This window comes from Erigeron canadensis, chromosome 3 (assembly GCF_010389155.1).
Source record: "Erigeron canadensis isolate Cc75 chromosome 3, C_canadensis_v1, whole genome shotgun sequence".
Lineage (NCBI taxonomy): Eukaryota > Viridiplantae > Streptophyta > Magnoliopsida > Asterales > Asteraceae > Erigeron > Erigeron canadensis.
The window spans coordinates 45,249,941-45,265,934 of NC_057763.1; the positions used below are offsets into that span (position 1 = coordinate 45,249,941).

The 15,994-nt window shown below is 33.6% G+C and overlaps 3 protein-coding genes and 2 non-coding genes across 5 annotated transcripts; 1 reads left to right on the forward strand and 4 right to left on the reverse strand.

Moving 5' to 3' along the window:
* Window positions 1-724: 724 nt before the first annotated feature.
* LOC122590812 (receptor-like protein 51) lies at window positions 725-2,277 on the forward strand. The gene has a single exon (XM_043762981.1). It carries the CDS (start codon window positions 819-821, stop codon window positions 2,109-2,111), a length of 1,293 nt encoding a protein of 430 aa, XP_043618916.1. The 5' UTR covers window positions 725-818; the 3' UTR covers window positions 2,112-2,277.
* Window positions 2,278-4,293: 2,016 nt separating this feature from the next.
* LOC122590813 (60S ribosomal protein L11) lies at window positions 4,294-6,873 on the reverse strand. The gene is made up of 5 exons (XM_043762982.1): window positions 6,767-6,873; window positions 6,490-6,597; window positions 6,332-6,374; window positions 5,674-5,869; window positions 4,294-4,722 (listed from the first exon to the last, which is right to left on the reverse strand). Exons 1-5 carry the CDS (start codon window positions 6,767-6,769, stop codon window positions 4,524-4,526), a joined length of 549 nt encoding a protein of 182 aa, XP_043618917.1. The 5' UTR covers window positions 6,770-6,873; the 3' UTR covers window positions 4,294-4,523.
* LOC122594691 lies at window positions 5,150-5,292 on the reverse strand. Its single transcript, XR_006323066.1, has one exon. It is a non-coding gene; the product is annotated as a small nucleolar RNA snoR74 (small nucleolar RNA).
* Window positions 6,874-6,972: 99 nt separating the features above from the next.
* Window positions 6,973-7,045, reverse strand: TRNAE-CUC. The gene has a single exon. It is a non-coding gene; the product is annotated as a tRNA-Glu (tRNA).
* Window positions 7,046-9,838: 2,793 nt separating this feature from the next.
* LOC122592687 (probable LRR receptor-like serine/threonine-protein kinase At5g45780) lies at window positions 9,839-14,238 on the reverse strand. Its single transcript, XM_043764973.1, has 11 exons — window positions 13,992-14,238; window positions 13,635-13,767; window positions 13,327-13,398; window positions 12,774-12,917; window positions 12,626-12,697; window positions 12,430-12,489; window positions 12,241-12,314; window positions 12,008-12,154; window positions 11,572-11,910; window positions 10,534-10,925; window positions 9,839-10,389 (listed from the first exon to the last, which is right to left on the reverse strand). Exons 1-11 carry the CDS (start codon window positions 14,089-14,091, stop codon window positions 10,066-10,068), a joined length of 1,857 nt encoding a protein of 618 aa, XP_043620908.1. The 5' UTR covers window positions 14,092-14,238; the 3' UTR covers window positions 9,839-10,065.
* Window positions 14,239-15,994: the final 1,756 nt, after the last annotated feature.

Consider the following 15,994-nt stretch of genomic DNA (forward strand, 5'->3'; position numbering starts at 1 on the left):
CGGGACCCTTCCTAGCCTGGACCCGGACCATATAAAGCATGGACCGGAGAGAAGCAGGCCTGGTCCTAGGCAACCTGACAGTCATTATACGGTTTCACACTTTCACTTGTAGCTCATAGGCTGGTTAAAAGCCGATGTTTAAATGGCCTGGGCATAACCCGACCCAGGAGCAGGGAACGCCCAATACCAAATTTATATGGCTAGATTATACACGATTAAGCTTCTATTAGTATATAACGATGTATTCCAAATTCATAAAGTAAGCTCTTCTAAGATTGAACCAAACAAGCCTAAGCCAAAGCCCAGACCAGGCTTGACTTTGCTCATTGCATACTTGGTGATCGGGTGATGAAACTCTATTGGGTCTTTAAAAGATCTGAGAACTAATGATCACATACTAAACAGATGGTTTTTAAATAAATAAAATAGAGTAAATTGGAGTGTGCTATTTCAAAAGGAACGTGATATCTGTACCACAAAAATTGATATATCTACATCTACCACCACTATACATTACTGACTTGTACAGTTAGTTATAAAACTTTACATTGTGATAAATGTTAGTTATAAAACTTTACATTGTGATAAATGTTAGTTATAAAACTTTACATTGTGATAAATGAATCAAATTTTATGGTACGTTTATCACTTCTCATTTCAAAAAAGCATATTATATATTTTTATAACATTCTAAAACAGTAAAACATATACTTGGCAAGGATAAATTAGTAACTTCTTACTTCTCCATGACCTTTGCTTATTCTTTACTCATTTCCATTCCTTAAAAGAGTCATCTTCGAATCACTGCTATACTCAAAATGAAAACATACTCAAGTATGAGACCTTCTACCACCACCACCTTCTTTTTATTCCTCCTCCTCCTCTACCCCACCGCCACCGTCCCTACATTGTCAAAAGCCACCATTGCCACTGAATCTCCCACCCCTTCTGCCACCTCCACCACCCTTGACCCAAACCAGCTAAGAGCCCTTCAATACCTCCATTTTTCAACAACTCAAGATCCATGCACACTATCCACATGTGACAATGCCACCCCATTCCGCCACCTTCTTTCCCTCCGTCTCACCAACTGCCCCTCTGATCACCACCTTTCCACTACCATCCTCTCCTCCTTATCCACCATAACCACCCTCACTTTCTTCAACTGTCACATCCCTGTCATCCGCTTTCCCACCACTCTCTCTACCAATCTACACTCTTTCACCTCCATCAATTCCCTCCAACGCCTCACTGGAGTCTTCCTCAGCCGCTTCCATAACCTCACTCATCTTTACATCTCCGGTGACCCCATCAAAGCCTCAGGCATACACATTATTACGTCAAAAATGGAATCTTTAAAGACCATAACACTCTTCAACACACATCTCACCGGATACCTCCCAAAAGATTGGAATTCAAAACTGACCCATATCGATTTTTCAAGAAATAAACTCAAAGGAACCATACCCACATCATTAACTCTCTTGAAAAACCTTAAAGTTTTAAACTTTTCATCAAATAATCTCATTGGAATTATACCCAACTCATTTGGTGACTTAGTTTCTCTAGAAAAACTATCTTTATCATCAAACTCATTATCCGGGCCAATACCCGGATCCATTTCTTCCATCCTTGGGTTAGTACATCTGGACCTTGGTTCAAACCAACTCAATGGAATGATCCCAGAGTTCATCTCAGAAATGACGGAGTTAAAGATTTTAAATCTTGAAAACAATAAATTCCATGGTGTTTTGCCATTCAATGCATCTTTTATCAAAAAACTAGATGTATTCAAGATTAGTGGAAATGAAGGATTGTGTTATAAAAATTCAAGTTTTTCAATGGAAGTTAAGCTTGGGATTCCTCCTTGTGACAAACATGGAATGCCCATTGTGCCGCAGACCACAATCAATGAACCGTCCTCACCTATAGTTGGTGAAGAAGGTGGCGGACATGGTGGTGGTGATTACGGTTATGGTGATGACAATGCAGAAAAGAAGAATCAAGTGAATGTTAATAGGGGCCCAAGTAAGGTGTTTCTTGGTGTTTCAGTTGGACTTTCTTCCATGGTTTTCCTAATTATTTTTTCGTTTTTGCTATTCAAATGCTAGATTTAGTTAGATTTTGGGCTCTATGTATTCGCATTGAGACTAAAATTTTAAAATAATATTATATGTATAATCAAAAATAGTCCTTCTGTACGTTGTTATTTTGAGGTGGTGAAAATTTTGTTAATCATAACTTGCGACATTGATCAACATTTTATTATATTCCAAATAATGACTCACGTATAAATGTTTGTTTCAACATATCTAGAAAGTAAATGATACAAAGACAGTGTATGGAACGGACATAATGATGTAGCATTGTAGATGGAATTATGCCTAACATTCTTTGGATGCTTTTTAGTAATGTTATTATTCTTAAAATGCACTCTTTCTGAAAAAAGATGACCTCCTTTTACAAAAGCAATATATAATAGTTAGATTTTATTTTAGTTTTATGACAAATAATAAAATAATTTTTCTTATTATTGTATTCCTATTTTTTGGTATACGAGAGTAAGTACCCGCGCGTTGCGGCGGTGAGATAGTGGGGTGATAAGTGTGATAGCCAAATGCCTTAGTCGTACGGGTTCCGCCCTCGGATTTAAAAATTCGTCGAAAGTATATAGAATGAGATCTCTAATTAAAGAACATGAAATTTTAAGAACACCCATATAATTTTTATAATTTATCGATGTATGGTTTTTGAGATAAAAGATTTTGAATGAATTGAAGGAATAAATGATTTATGAAGGAGAGAAAAAAAATGATTGGTTGAGATTTGAGGAGAGAGAAATGGTGGTAAGTAACTATACAATTGATATATGAGCATTTTAGGAAAGTAATTATTGAAACTTAAAATATAAACATGGGAGATCTGCTTTATAATATAATATAAATATTGTATATTTATATATTTATGACCATTGAGTTTTCTTTCACTCTACCTCTCTTTAGGTTTCCTTCTTCGACGTTAATATCACCTTGTTGTCAAGAATTTTTTCAAGGGTTAAGTCCTAAGCCAAAGGTCAACTGGAAACAGTATCCCTATTTTTTGAGTTTTTTTTATGAAAGGTGAATTTCGATGGAAATTTCGTGTCGCGATTCGACAGCGGGAGGTCTAGCATACTCTTAACCGGATTCACGCTAGAAAGCTCCCTCAAAGTAGAAATGGCTATTTCAAATACCCGGTGGGAGAAAAAATCCCTACTAATCCGTCCGAAGGCACGACGATTAATAGGGGTAAACCCTGCCCTCTCAGACTTGAACATGGGTATACTTAAGTCAAGCCTTCATAAAGGGACTTAATTCATATGTCATCCGACCTCATGCAAAGAGGGATGGTTATTCAACCATTGAGCTAAAGCTCAAGGACCCCTATTTTTTGAGTTAAGGTAAGCCTCTCTACTTTTGGATAGTGTTAATAATGTCTACATCTTACCTCCCTCATACATCGTTTATTCTGTACCGCTGTTGTAGTTGGACTCTTTTTTGGGTACATACAGACATGTGGTAAAGAGTAAATAATGGCAATAAGCATTCATCTATCCGACTATCCGGTATCTAGTTTGGCTACTAAAGATGGAAAATCGTTTTAACTTAATTAATCACTAAAAATTGTATTATGCAAGCAATTTGACTCGAATGAGTTGACAGTCGTTGACCTAAACAGAACTAGAAGTAACAACATTTTCCGTCACTCATATGATCAAGCTTAATAAATCGATACAAAAAATAAATCCAAGATGCTAAAAAAGCGTATAAAAAGGTTTCACTAGATTTCTTATCACTATTTGTGGTGCATGTTTTGTAGGAAAAACCACTTGTTTTCTATTGTTATCAAGAAAAAAAACGTGTTCAAATAGTTTCCAAAAAAAATTCTAAAAAAAGCAGAAAATAACATTTTATTCTTCAATATAAAACTTGAAAACATCTTTTACTAATATGATTGATGCATGATCATCCCAATTTTAAGAGGTTCTGGTAAGCAGGGTGTCACACTAAATGGCAGAAAGAGAAGTGTGAAAGTGTTGCCATACCATTTTCCCTAATCTAAATTTAAGGGCTAGTACAGAGTCTACCAATCTGAAGTTTCATGTACAGCTGTACGAGTTTGGTATAGTGGAAAGCCTTCTAATGCTTGGAACTTGGAAGACTACGAGATGGCAGTAGAGCCATTGGGTAAGGTACAAGATTAAATAAAGAGAAAAATAAAAAGCTTGGAAGATACATGATAGATCTAACTTGGTAATGCACAAGTTGAAACAGTATCTCAGATTCTGAATAATACCCATAGAGTCTGAACAGAACAAAAAAAAAAGTTCCATACTTTCATGCCTAAAACAACTACTATAACAAGAGAATAACATCAAACTAGTCATGTTCAAGAAAACCAAAAGACAAAAATGGATGTAATAAAATCTCGGATGAGCCAAGTCAAGGTTAACCACCCAAAGATAACTTACCATAAAGATGCGTTTAAGCACCGATTTGTTGAGATTTGTTGAGGATAACTCCTTCATACTTCACCTGGAACCATTTCATGGCATCGTCCTTTGTAACTCTGTGCTGGATTCCAACACGGGCCTTGCACCTACGGCGACGACCCACACGGTAACCTGGGCGCTCTAGAACAACGAAGAAGTCCATACCATAAATACCGGTTGATGGATCGTACCTGCAATTCAAGAAAGAATTTGAATTAACAATATATTGAAATTTAGCTCAACGAAAAATTATCCTTAAAATGACCTTAAATGAGCTTGAACAGGGCCAAGATACTTTAATCCATAAGGAAGAAACAATCATTTAAAGATCATATGAACAATACAGAAGTTTGATATTTATGAAGTACACAACACAAGTAAAGTAACAAGGCAAATGCATATTTGCATGTGTGTGTAAATACTAAACAGAACCACATACCAAACAAATAAAAGGCAAAACTTATTTCACAATTAATACATCAAACATACAAGACACATGGCCATTCGACCTATGTCTTGCCATTGAGATTGAAGAGGATTACTATTATTGTATGTGCAAAAGGATGGGACAGAGGGTAAGCAAATATCCTTGTAGATTTTTGTAAAAGGATAGTAAAAAAATATAGCTTCGTTTACTGAACCTTATCCGTCATGAAAAGAATCAAGAGGTTCACCCAATAACAATGCCCAGCTCTATTTTCCTGATGTTTACGGGAGACATATTCACATATATATATTCGGCAATACATCCCTGCTTTTATACACCAGGTTAACTATAACTTGAAAACAATTCTATATTTGATAACACAACTACAATTTTACAAAATGGTATCTGAAATTTCAAATGCCAACACCTACACGACTCTGCAACATAACCTATGAACATCAAGAAATGCATGTCCACACTCAAGTGCTTTACTACTTTGACATATAATCTATCAGCTTTAGATGATTGCTGGATTCAGAGAGTATATTTACATTTACCGTTTACTTATTAAAACACAAGTATACCATAAAATGCACAATCTTAAAATCTTGTCATTCAAGGATAATATAAGCTAACTCAGATTAGACCAAAAAATGCAAACGAACGATATTAACAACAAACTTCATCAAGATACAATTCATAAACATCGACTTACTTGATACCAAGATCAATGTGCTCCTGAATTCCAAAACCGAAGCAGCCAGTGTCACTGAAGTTACGTCTCAAAAGCTCGTACTCCTTAACCTTCAAACCACTCTCCAGAAGCTGCATTGCCTTGTCTCCCCTAACAGTGACATAGCATGCAATCTTTTCATTACGCCTAATCCCAAATGATCTCACAGTGTACCTTGCTGCAAATATTAAACCAAAATCATAAACAAGATACAGATACTGCAAAAAATCACAATACATGATTGAGTAACACAATTCATGACACCATTTTTTGTAGACACGTTTACAACTAGTCTATCTACATCATTAAACTACTACCAGCGTATCACTAAACTAAAAGAATTTTATATCATAAGTCAAAAAACAGTTATATAAATGGACAAGCAAGGGACTAGACATCTCAAACCAGAACTGAGTTTTTTTAAAAAATGTTATTTTTATAGCCAACAATTTTGGTGACTCTATTGAATTTTAAAGCTAAACAAAACATGGAACTGAAAATAATCTGACGTACACTCAAATAATGAGCAGATAATCAAAAATGTAAAACAAAAACATTTAATATTAATATATCAAAAAGCACACAACAAATACATACATATATATATATATACAGAAGAAAAAATAAAATAAGAAAGTACCCTTGGAAAAGACAGGAGATTGGCCACTTAGTTGCTCCAAAACCTAATTCATAAATAAATCAAAATCAGTAAATGGTTCACATCTACAGGTGCAGCATATATATATATATATATAATATAAATGTATGTATGTAGGGAAGTAGGTATAAAAAGTGGACCTTGGCAGCACGGGTGAGGCGATCGCCAGATTCACCGACGGAGATGTTGAGCACAAGTTTCTGGACTTTAATCTCTCTCATTGGATTCGCTTGCTTCCTTTCTGACGCCTTTTTTTAAATAAATAAATAAAACATCACAATCACATTTAATTCAATCAAAATCATCATTTGTTAGCAATCACAATTACAATATTCCAAAAGATTATAGCTTTCAAGAGTCAAAAACAAAACAAAACAAAATAAAATATATAATAAAAGAGTGTGTTTGTGTTTTTACCATTTTAGCAGCAGCTGCGGAGGAGATGTGAGGCGGCGACGCTGATAAATATTTGTGAAAAATGACGAGCCAAACAAAAGGGTTTTATTGTTAAGCAATGCCTTTTAGGGCTTCCCTCATACAGTGCAAAATGACACTTTTCTCCTTTTGTATTTTTACACTTAAAAAAAAATGATAAAAGATAAAAATAAAAAAAAAAAGAGTGATTCCGTTGCCGGGACTTGAACCCGGGTCTCTCGGGTGAGAGCCGAGTATCCTAACCAACTAGACTACAACGGAATTCCTGTCTCTTCTTTCCACATAAAACTAGAAAAACAAAATCACATAAAAGGCCAAGGAAAAAAGAAAAGTTATCCATTTCATTCTTTATTATTATTTCTTTTTAACACTTTATTCTTGAGTTTAAAATATAAGAAAAGAAAAAAAAATAATTGATAAGATAAAAAAAGAAAAAAAAATATTTTCATAAAAGACATTTTTAAGTTAAAAAAAATACATAAGAAAAGAAAGGATAAATTTATATAATTATACTTATTAAAATATCATACAAAATAAAAACAAACAATAACAATAAAAAAAAACATCACTGATCAATAGGTTTGAACAATCAGTTCAAAAAACAAAAATAGATTTGAACAATATAATTTACTTTCATTTGCATCGGGTATACCACCATTTGTACCTATCAATTGATATCATCCACTCGTTATATATAATAGTATTAAAATAACCGAACCTACCATCATCCCTTCCTTCTTCGTCTTCCTCACAATCTCCTGTTTTTTCTCTTCAGCTTTAGTTTTTCTTCTTTATCTTTGAAATATGTTGTTAGTTGCAAATTCAAGGGGCAGACTTGTATTTTCACACTTGGATGTAGAGTTTTTCATCCAAATCTGGCTATATTTGGCTGGAAAATCTTGATACAAAAAACCCCTAAGTTTTCTTATCATTCTTTTTCTTTTCTTGTTTAAAAACCCTCAAGAATGAGAACAGTGGTTTTTTTCCTATCCTTTCTTTTCTTATTCTTCTTAAATAAAACTCAAGAATGGAGTATACGTAAAAGAATATGCGGTCAATTAGAAGGTAAAAGAAGACAAAGTGATAAATGATCGTATAGTACATCGCTTAATTTAATCTTGTTTGTATATTATGGTACATCTATACAAATTTTGTGGTACAAATATCACTTCTCTATATAAAATGCCCAAACATATATATCAGATACTTCAACAATATATTATTTCAGTATATTGAACCAATACCTTTATTTTATTTTGTTTTCAATCTAACATATTAAAACTCAATATGCATATGTCACAATGTCACATCATTATTCATATAAAATTAAAATAACATTTTTAATTACATATATACACATATGCATAGTTGTCAAACTCGTACAAATCGAGTCAAAACAAAGTGAAAAAACACGACTCGGTGGATGACTCGGGTTTGCTCCAGACTCGTAGTATAACTCGTGTTTTGTTGCGCGAGTCGGTACGAGTCATGCTTCGAGTCACGAGTCACAAAATAAATTTTTAAATTTCAAAGTTCTTTTATTTTTTTTAAACATAATCTTTTATATGCTTTTAAATTTTATTTTTATTTTAATAATATTATTTATTTTTAGCTTAATATATCAATGCAATACCATATTTCTACAATTAAAATTTATACGTAATTACAAAATTATATATAATCAAATATCGAAACTCTTACAACTTGAGTTATGAGTCAAAAAAATTAAATTTCGAGTCGAGTTAAAAACACCGAGTCCATAATTATGTCCACATGTGAAATGTTACAATTTACAAAGAAAAGTTTGTCCCAACAAAAATCTTCAATGTGCTGCCAAACATTTTGATGAAGCACACCGATGATCATTTCAAAACTTTATTGGTAAGATATCGAATTTCAGTATACGTAGTTAAGCATTTTGGTTGGCATATGAGGGTTGGAGTGCTCTAACAAGGATCAAATTATATGTATTTTTTTTTTTTTTTGGTAAAAGGCTTTTAAGCCCGGTAAATATATTCCGCATTTTTTTCTACAATAGGAAAAACACATTACTTGGCAAGTTTTACGATTGAGTTTCTTCAATCATCTACAACACGCAACCCAGAAATCTGGATTCGAATTCTAGTCTACAACACCCTAATACATCTGAAATAAAGTAAAACGGAGAATGCTAGCTAGCTTCTGGTGTGTATGAAGAGGATCAAACAAGAATGGATATGCTTCCTGATGATGTTTTGTGCAGCATATTCATCCGCGCGTTTACAGGCACGACTAGTTGCTCAAATGAGATGTGTATCTAAACCCTTAAATGCTCTTTTATCTCAACCATACTTTATTAAATCTCATCTTAATCGGTCAATCGGCAACAACTCCTCTAAACCATTGGTGTTTGGAAGTCTATGCGGTTTCAGCAACGAACTATTCAGGTTGCACCCGTCTCAACCCTGTATTCAGCTCCCTGCTGATGCGCCATCTGGAAACACACACTGCTTTATTGCTGGTTCCATAAATGGCTTAGTATGCTTTTCAAGTTATGTAAACCGGTTACGTTAAAGGTTCCATTCACATTTTGGAACCCTTCTATCTCTGCCTTTTTAACTCTCTCACCGGGCTCTAATATTCACTCACAGGGTTTTCATGTCCTTGTTCGGTTTGGTTTTGATCCAAAAACTGATGACTACAAAGTTGTTAACCTTAACTTTTTGGAACAACATTTTATATACAGATCTTTTGGGGCAATTAAAGCAGCATGGTTGGATCAGTGGTAAACACCCTTACCTCTGAAGGCAGAGGTCATGGGTTCGATACTCATCCCATGCAAAGGTTGGAGGGCCTTTTCTACAATTTAGGTAGATACTGGAAGCAGCCTCTCTACTTAGGTAAAGGTAAGGTCTGCCTACATCTTAACCTCCCCCATACACCGTCGAGGTATTGGGGCTCAAAATCCACGGAAGGCGGCACAGAGCAGTTACTTACTTACTTTTCTATCTTTTGGGGCAATTACACTGAAAGAGGTGAACATAAGATTCTGAAAAATCCCGAAACCGCTGAATATGTTTCAAGTATAACTTTTTAAGATATTTTATGCTCATGTGTGATGAGCTTGCACCATAATCCTTAAGTACTGAATCTGTCTAAGCCATGCCATTAACTACAAAACTTATGGCTCCTCTCTATACAAATCCAAGATAATATCTTCCCAAAGTAGAAACCTACAACTTCTAATATTCACAATTACACTACATTTAATTTTTCGATACAGTATACACCATAAAGATCTGTTAACGAGGTCCTGAGAGCTCCATCGCTTCGAGTGTGAATGAATTCCCATCACGAACATCACTAGAATTCATAGAAAAACTGAAAGTTGTTCCATCACATTGTTGGGTGGCTCCAGTTTGTGTCTCCTCCAAATTGCATGGTTGACCTGTAATATCTTCTAGAACCTTCATGACTTCAGACATCTTAGGTCTAAGGGCCGGGTGTGGTTGAGTGCAAAGAAGTGCAAGTTCAACGGCCTTGCTTAGCTCTTCTGCATCATAACATCCTTTTAGATCCCTGTCTATTAGTACTTGCAACCGCTTCTCTTCATATAAAGTTCGAACCTGCATAAGTAAAATGAACCAAGTCGAATCATGAACATTATACGTCATATGTGTACTCATGTTTAGATATGGTATGTATATGCAGATATGTCCGTGCATACATGATAATATGATATATGCATATACATGATAGATGGCGCTTACCAAATCAAGAATCATTCCCTTTTGAACTTGACCATTCCCAGAATCTAATGCCTTTTGTCCAGTTATGAGTTCCAAAAGAAGTATACCAAATCCAAAAACATCTGTTTTCTCTGAAGATTGTCCAGTTGATAGATATTCTGGGGCAATGTGGCCCACAGTGCCTCGAACAGCGGTTGTGACATGTGAATCTCGGGGATCTAATAACTTAGCAAGACCAAAATCACCAACCACTGCTTCAAAATTCTCATCAAGCAAAATATTTGCAGCTTTAACGTCTCTATGGATTATCTTAGGGTTACATTGTTCATGCAAGTATAGAAGTCCCCTTGCGGCTCCAAGTGCAATATGCATTCGTCTACTCCAATCCAAAAGTGGTGTTTCCCGACCACCATCTATAATTAGAAATTATATTAGAAGTGAAGAAAACACTAAATTTAACTCTGCTTCTATTAATAAACTTTTTAATACTAATACCAAAAAAAAACAATGACACCAAATATGTTTATGACATACAAAAAAAGCAATGACACCAAATATGTTTATGACATGTACTGATATTGCTATAAGTCATCTGAAAACCTATAATGAACTTTGATTCTAAAGCTTGTTTGATTTGACATCCAAGCTAAAAGGTCAAGTAAAAAGCTTTTAACGATTACTAAGAATCACCACGAGTTTCCGTAAACGTGTCAAAAACGTAATCTAGATAACCAATTAAAAGTCGAAAGATCAAGTTGTTAGGAATGACAATAAAAAAGGTGAAAGTCAAAAAGAGGCATTTGAAATCTAGATATAACGTCTTTTTTGCTACTCCCTTGTTCCTTATAGTTGACTTTTGAGTGTCAAACAAACCACTTTGAGTTTTTCAGCAAAATTATTTCCCTATTATACAGAACTACAAAAGTGTAACGACTCCAACCAATATAAGCATATAACTTTCACCAAGGTGTCGAGGATGTCGAAGAAAACATCACGCTGTTTTAGTAATGGATTTCAGTCCATTTGAGGGTAGAAATAGGAAGGAGTTAGCAATGTTACCTCTCAAGCGATCTGCAACACTTCCATTGGGCATATAAGGATAAACAAGTAATCTCTCATCAGAAGTCAAACAAAACCCATAAAGACGTAAAAGATTCCGGTGCAATGCCAAGCTTATCATCTCAAGTTCAGTCTGAAATTGCACTTCCCCGGAGAAATTAGGGTCTTTTAGTCTTTTCACAGCCACCAAAGTCCTATTTAAAAGACACCCTCTGTAGACTACTCCAAACCCACCTTGGCCTAGAATGTTTTTGGAACTAAAATTCCCTGTTGCGACTTGCAATTCACGGAATGTAAACCTCTGTAAATGACTGACATTAAACTCGTAATCTTGCTGCACTGTAAATGTTGAGATCATTAACCTTTTTATAAGGAATCCCCAATAGATATGCATATGCTCAAATAAAGAAAGAAGATTTGTTCATAGATAATATACCATAGGATGTACATATAAGGCGAGCTCGGTACCAATGGACCCCACAAACAACAAGCATTATAGAAATTACGAGCGTGCAACTAACTCCAACCATAACAGACACAATCCAACGATGCCGCTTGTCAACTTGTTTTTTTGAATTACTTTCTAAGCAGGTGAAAGGTAAAATGATTGGTACACATAAGAGATTGATACTAAAAAACATAAATTAACCAGTCAATATACAATTTTACCATCTCCCACTTGGGGGGCATTCACACAATTTAACGAGGATGATGAAGTGCAAAGATAGTTATTCCCAGTGATCCTGCATCACCATTAACATAAACTTGAACTTTGTGGGTTTTTTTCCTTCTCTTTAGCACAATAACATTAAGAGGTTTTTGTAAATAAGAACAGTTTGCTAGAAGAAAATACAGTACCTATAATCTTTAGCTCTTATTTTTGGAGAGGCACCACTGAGATTATTAAACGACACATCCCTGCAATATCCATAATAGATTCAATTATTCATAGCTGCACCTTTAACTTGGGCCTGCTTTAGAAAAGTTCCGAATTGATACATTTGGTTTGTTGTTTCAAATTAAACTTAACAAATGATAACCAGTAACGACATACAAGAATGAAAGACCTGTGAGGTTTGCCACAGGTCCAGGAATATCACCTGACAACTTGTTTTTGTTTAGTCTCCTGAAAATTGTACATAGAAAGTTATAAGACAGAAAGGTGAAAAGAACTATGCAAGGATATTCAGATGCAAACTTACAGATAACTTAGATGAGTCAAGGAGCCCAAAGAGCTTGGAATTTCGCCTACAAACTGATTACTTGATAAATCAAGAGTTTCCAATCCTGTAAGCTTACCAATTTCAGCTGGGATTGGACCCGATAATGCGTTGTTCTGTAGTAACCTGTGAAAATTCCAACCAAAAACACAAAAGCAATGAATAAAGTGTGTAGTTATTTGTTAGTAGATCAACTTTTGATTGTTAAAGCAAATAGGATGAAAATGATTTTGCAACATTTGACTGAACACATGGTATTATGCAAACGCTTGGCTATTCATCCAATGTCTTGAACGGCCTCCACCGATAACAAGCATATGAAGTTTGCACAACATGTATAATTGTAACAATAAGCAGTTATAAAGGAAAAGGGCATACAGTTAAGGACATATATGTCTTATAAAAATAAATGTTACACTTTTTTGGCATGGAAAAAGATTAAAAGAATCTTTAATAGAATAGTGTGAAATATAGATAACCTACTAACTGAAGAAATCATGATATTAATACATATGAGATTGTTGACTAAACTCACAATGTGCGTAGGCGTCCTAAGTTCCCGATACTTGGGGATAATGTCCCTGCTAATCCGGTACTAGCCATTTCACTTGAAAAATTAGACAAAAACATTAGCACTCAAGAAGTTAGATATTGCAATATATATGATTCCCTCCATCCCAACATTTGGAGTTAACTTTTAAACCTTTAGGAATAAAGTGACTTTATCATCAATCTGATTCAGGTTGACGATAATAATGTTATTCAGGTATTTAAACTTAAGAGCAAAGGGAATGCTATGCATTAAAGTAAAGATACAAAAATCGCAAAGATAAAAATACTAACAGAGAAATAACAAAACCCTCTGAAGAACAGGCAACCATGTTCCAAGTACATGGATCAACAGAATTAATATCCCATCCATCAAGCACATGATACTCATCTATCAATTTACCCTTCATTGACATCAATGCTGCCACTGTCAAATACCACATTTCACATCTTCAATCAAATAATAATCAAATCACAAAATGAGTGTCATAAAAGTTAAATGTTTGTTTACTTTTTCCTTTTTAAATTCATGATCCTTCATTTTTATGTTGCATTTCCCACCACTGGGCTACTACAGACTATTTGTTTTTACCGTGCACTCAAAAACTACCAGACTATTTGTTTTTTTTTACTAGAACTCAAAATCTTTACCTTCAAAGTTGACACCTTTTGGGGAAAGAAGACTATCAGAAGCACTCACCAAAGAAACAGAAGCCCCAAACAAAATCACCCACAAAATTACAAACTTCATAATCTTGTTTCCACAAAAAACAAGACTTTATGAATCTTTACAGTAAAAAACAACAACACCCAGAAATATTTGTTGAAAGAAAAAGAAAAACCCAGAAATAAAAATGGAAACTTGAGTCAAAAATGTGGTTGGTTTGTACAATGTACACTTTCTAAAGTTACAAAAATGTTGTGTTGTTTTTTGTTTAATCTTGTTGGAATCAAGTTTCTCGAGTAACTAAAATGTAGCTTGTTGCTAGTTGTTTTTAATGTTTAATTATATGAAAATGAATAAAGAAGTGATGTTATAAGCGTTGGAGTTGATGTGTGGAAATTGGGGGAATCAAATTTCAAAGTGAATTGAAAATTGGAGAAGAAATATTTTAATTTAATATTAGTATTAAAATGATCATTGAGATTTGGAAATTGAGATAGATGGTTCCCTTGTCCTGAGCCATGAGTCAACTGACAGAGTACAGATTGGTTGATTATCAGAGCTGTATTCTTGCTGACACTGATTGTTGTGTTTTTATCATTTGTATAACCAAAAAAAAATGTTTATTTTTTGATTTTAGTAAGGTGTAAATACATAAATTGTCTTAACAAGATCCGCATTATAAAGACAGCTTGCCTGTTAAAATTCTCGAGAAAAAAAACCCATTTTTTCAAGGCAGGAACTTCAGAGAGTAAACTTTCGATAATGATAATACTTCCTAACAAATTATCTAATAATTCTCTTAGTTTCATGATCGAAAAATGTACAGTAATTAGGTAATTTTACTTAAAGACGTACTAATTATGTTTGAAGGCGTCATATTATACAATAATGTGAAAGATGTTTGTTCATGTACAATTTAAGTATTACGGAGTACTTATTAATATATGACTATCATTTAAAGAGAAAAAATGAAAATCATTATATACATTTGAATTTGACACATTTCATCATCAAAATTTTAAACTTGATTTCAAATATATATTATCAAATCCAATCCACTCATACTTACAAGTTATCTATAATGCGACTAAAACTTGTGATCTATATAAACCTCAAAAATATTAGGTAGTGTCTGTTATTGTCATCATTGTTTTTTTTAATCTCATCCTTCTCTTTTGGGGCATCATGTAGATTTTTTTGTATTTTCCGATAATGGAATACATGGTGTAAAGGATTACATAACATATATATTCTTTTTAGGCCTGGTGGCAATCCCTAAATGTATATGAAAACCCTAAGTTCAACTTTTAATTAGAGTCATTAGATCAAATGATGATGTCATATACCTTATTTAACTTTTTAGATTTAATTTTCTATACTATATTATAAAAAAATAGTCCTCATATTAAAAGTTACATGTGAAAAAATATTTAAAATACCTTTACACAATTAGTCTTTATTTTTTCAAAAATCTCAATTACTTTTACATCAATTATTTACACCACTCGCCGCCGCCTCTAATACCAAAATTCATCGCCAACCACCACACTGTCGTCACCCCGAACTCCGTCGCATAACGCAGGTATTGTGCTAGTATTTTTAATAGAATTAAATTATTATTATTTCCCTAATTAAGTTTGTAGACATTAATAATTAATGTTTTTAATGATATAATTATGAAAACTAATATTTATATATTTTACATCATTTTTTATCTTTAAAATTAATTTTTTATTTTTCAACAATAAAACTTTTATTTTTAACGTAATACGTTTTTATTAAATTATATTTTTGTATAGGATTTTTATCATATAACGAATAAATTTTGGTTATAAGGATTTTTGTATAAGACTTTTATTATATAACGTTGTTATTAAATAAATGTTTTTGGACTAAAAAACAAATAGGAAATCAATAGTAAGTTATTACAATTATATATCAGAAAAATAATTGTATTAAAATTGGAATGATATTATGCATAATCTTA

What these genes read in the sequence shown, in the direction of transcription:
- LOC122592687 (XM_043764973.1), bottom strand. Translation starts at nt 14,091, where the DNA reads ATGAAGTTTGTAATTTTGTGGGTGATTTTGTTTGGGGCTTCTGTTTCT. An exon ending in TTGACTCATCTAAGTTATCT is followed by an intron (nt 12,698 to 12,773) that starts GTAAGTTTGCAT and finishes TACAATTTTCAG; the next exon opens with GAGACTAAACAAAAACAAGT. An exon ending in CCTTATATGTACATCCTATG is followed by an intron (nt 11,911 to 12,007) that starts GTATATTATCTA and finishes CAACATTTACAG; the next exon opens with TGCAGCAAGATTACGAGTTT.
- LOC122590812 (XM_043762981.1), top strand. Translation starts at nt 819, where the DNA reads ATGAAAACATACTCAAGTATGAGACCTTCTACCACCACCACCTTCTTT.
- LOC122590813 (XM_043762982.1), bottom strand. An exon ending in GCCTCACCCGTGCTGCCAAG is followed by an intron (nt 6,375 to 6,489) that starts GTCCACTTTTTA and finishes TTTATGAATTAG; the next exon opens with GTTTTGGAGCAACTAAGTGG. An exon ending in ATCTCCTGTCTTTTCCAAGG is followed by an intron (nt 5,870 to 6,331) that starts GTACTTTCTTAT and finishes TAATATTTGCAG; the next exon opens with CAAGGTACACTGTGAGATCA.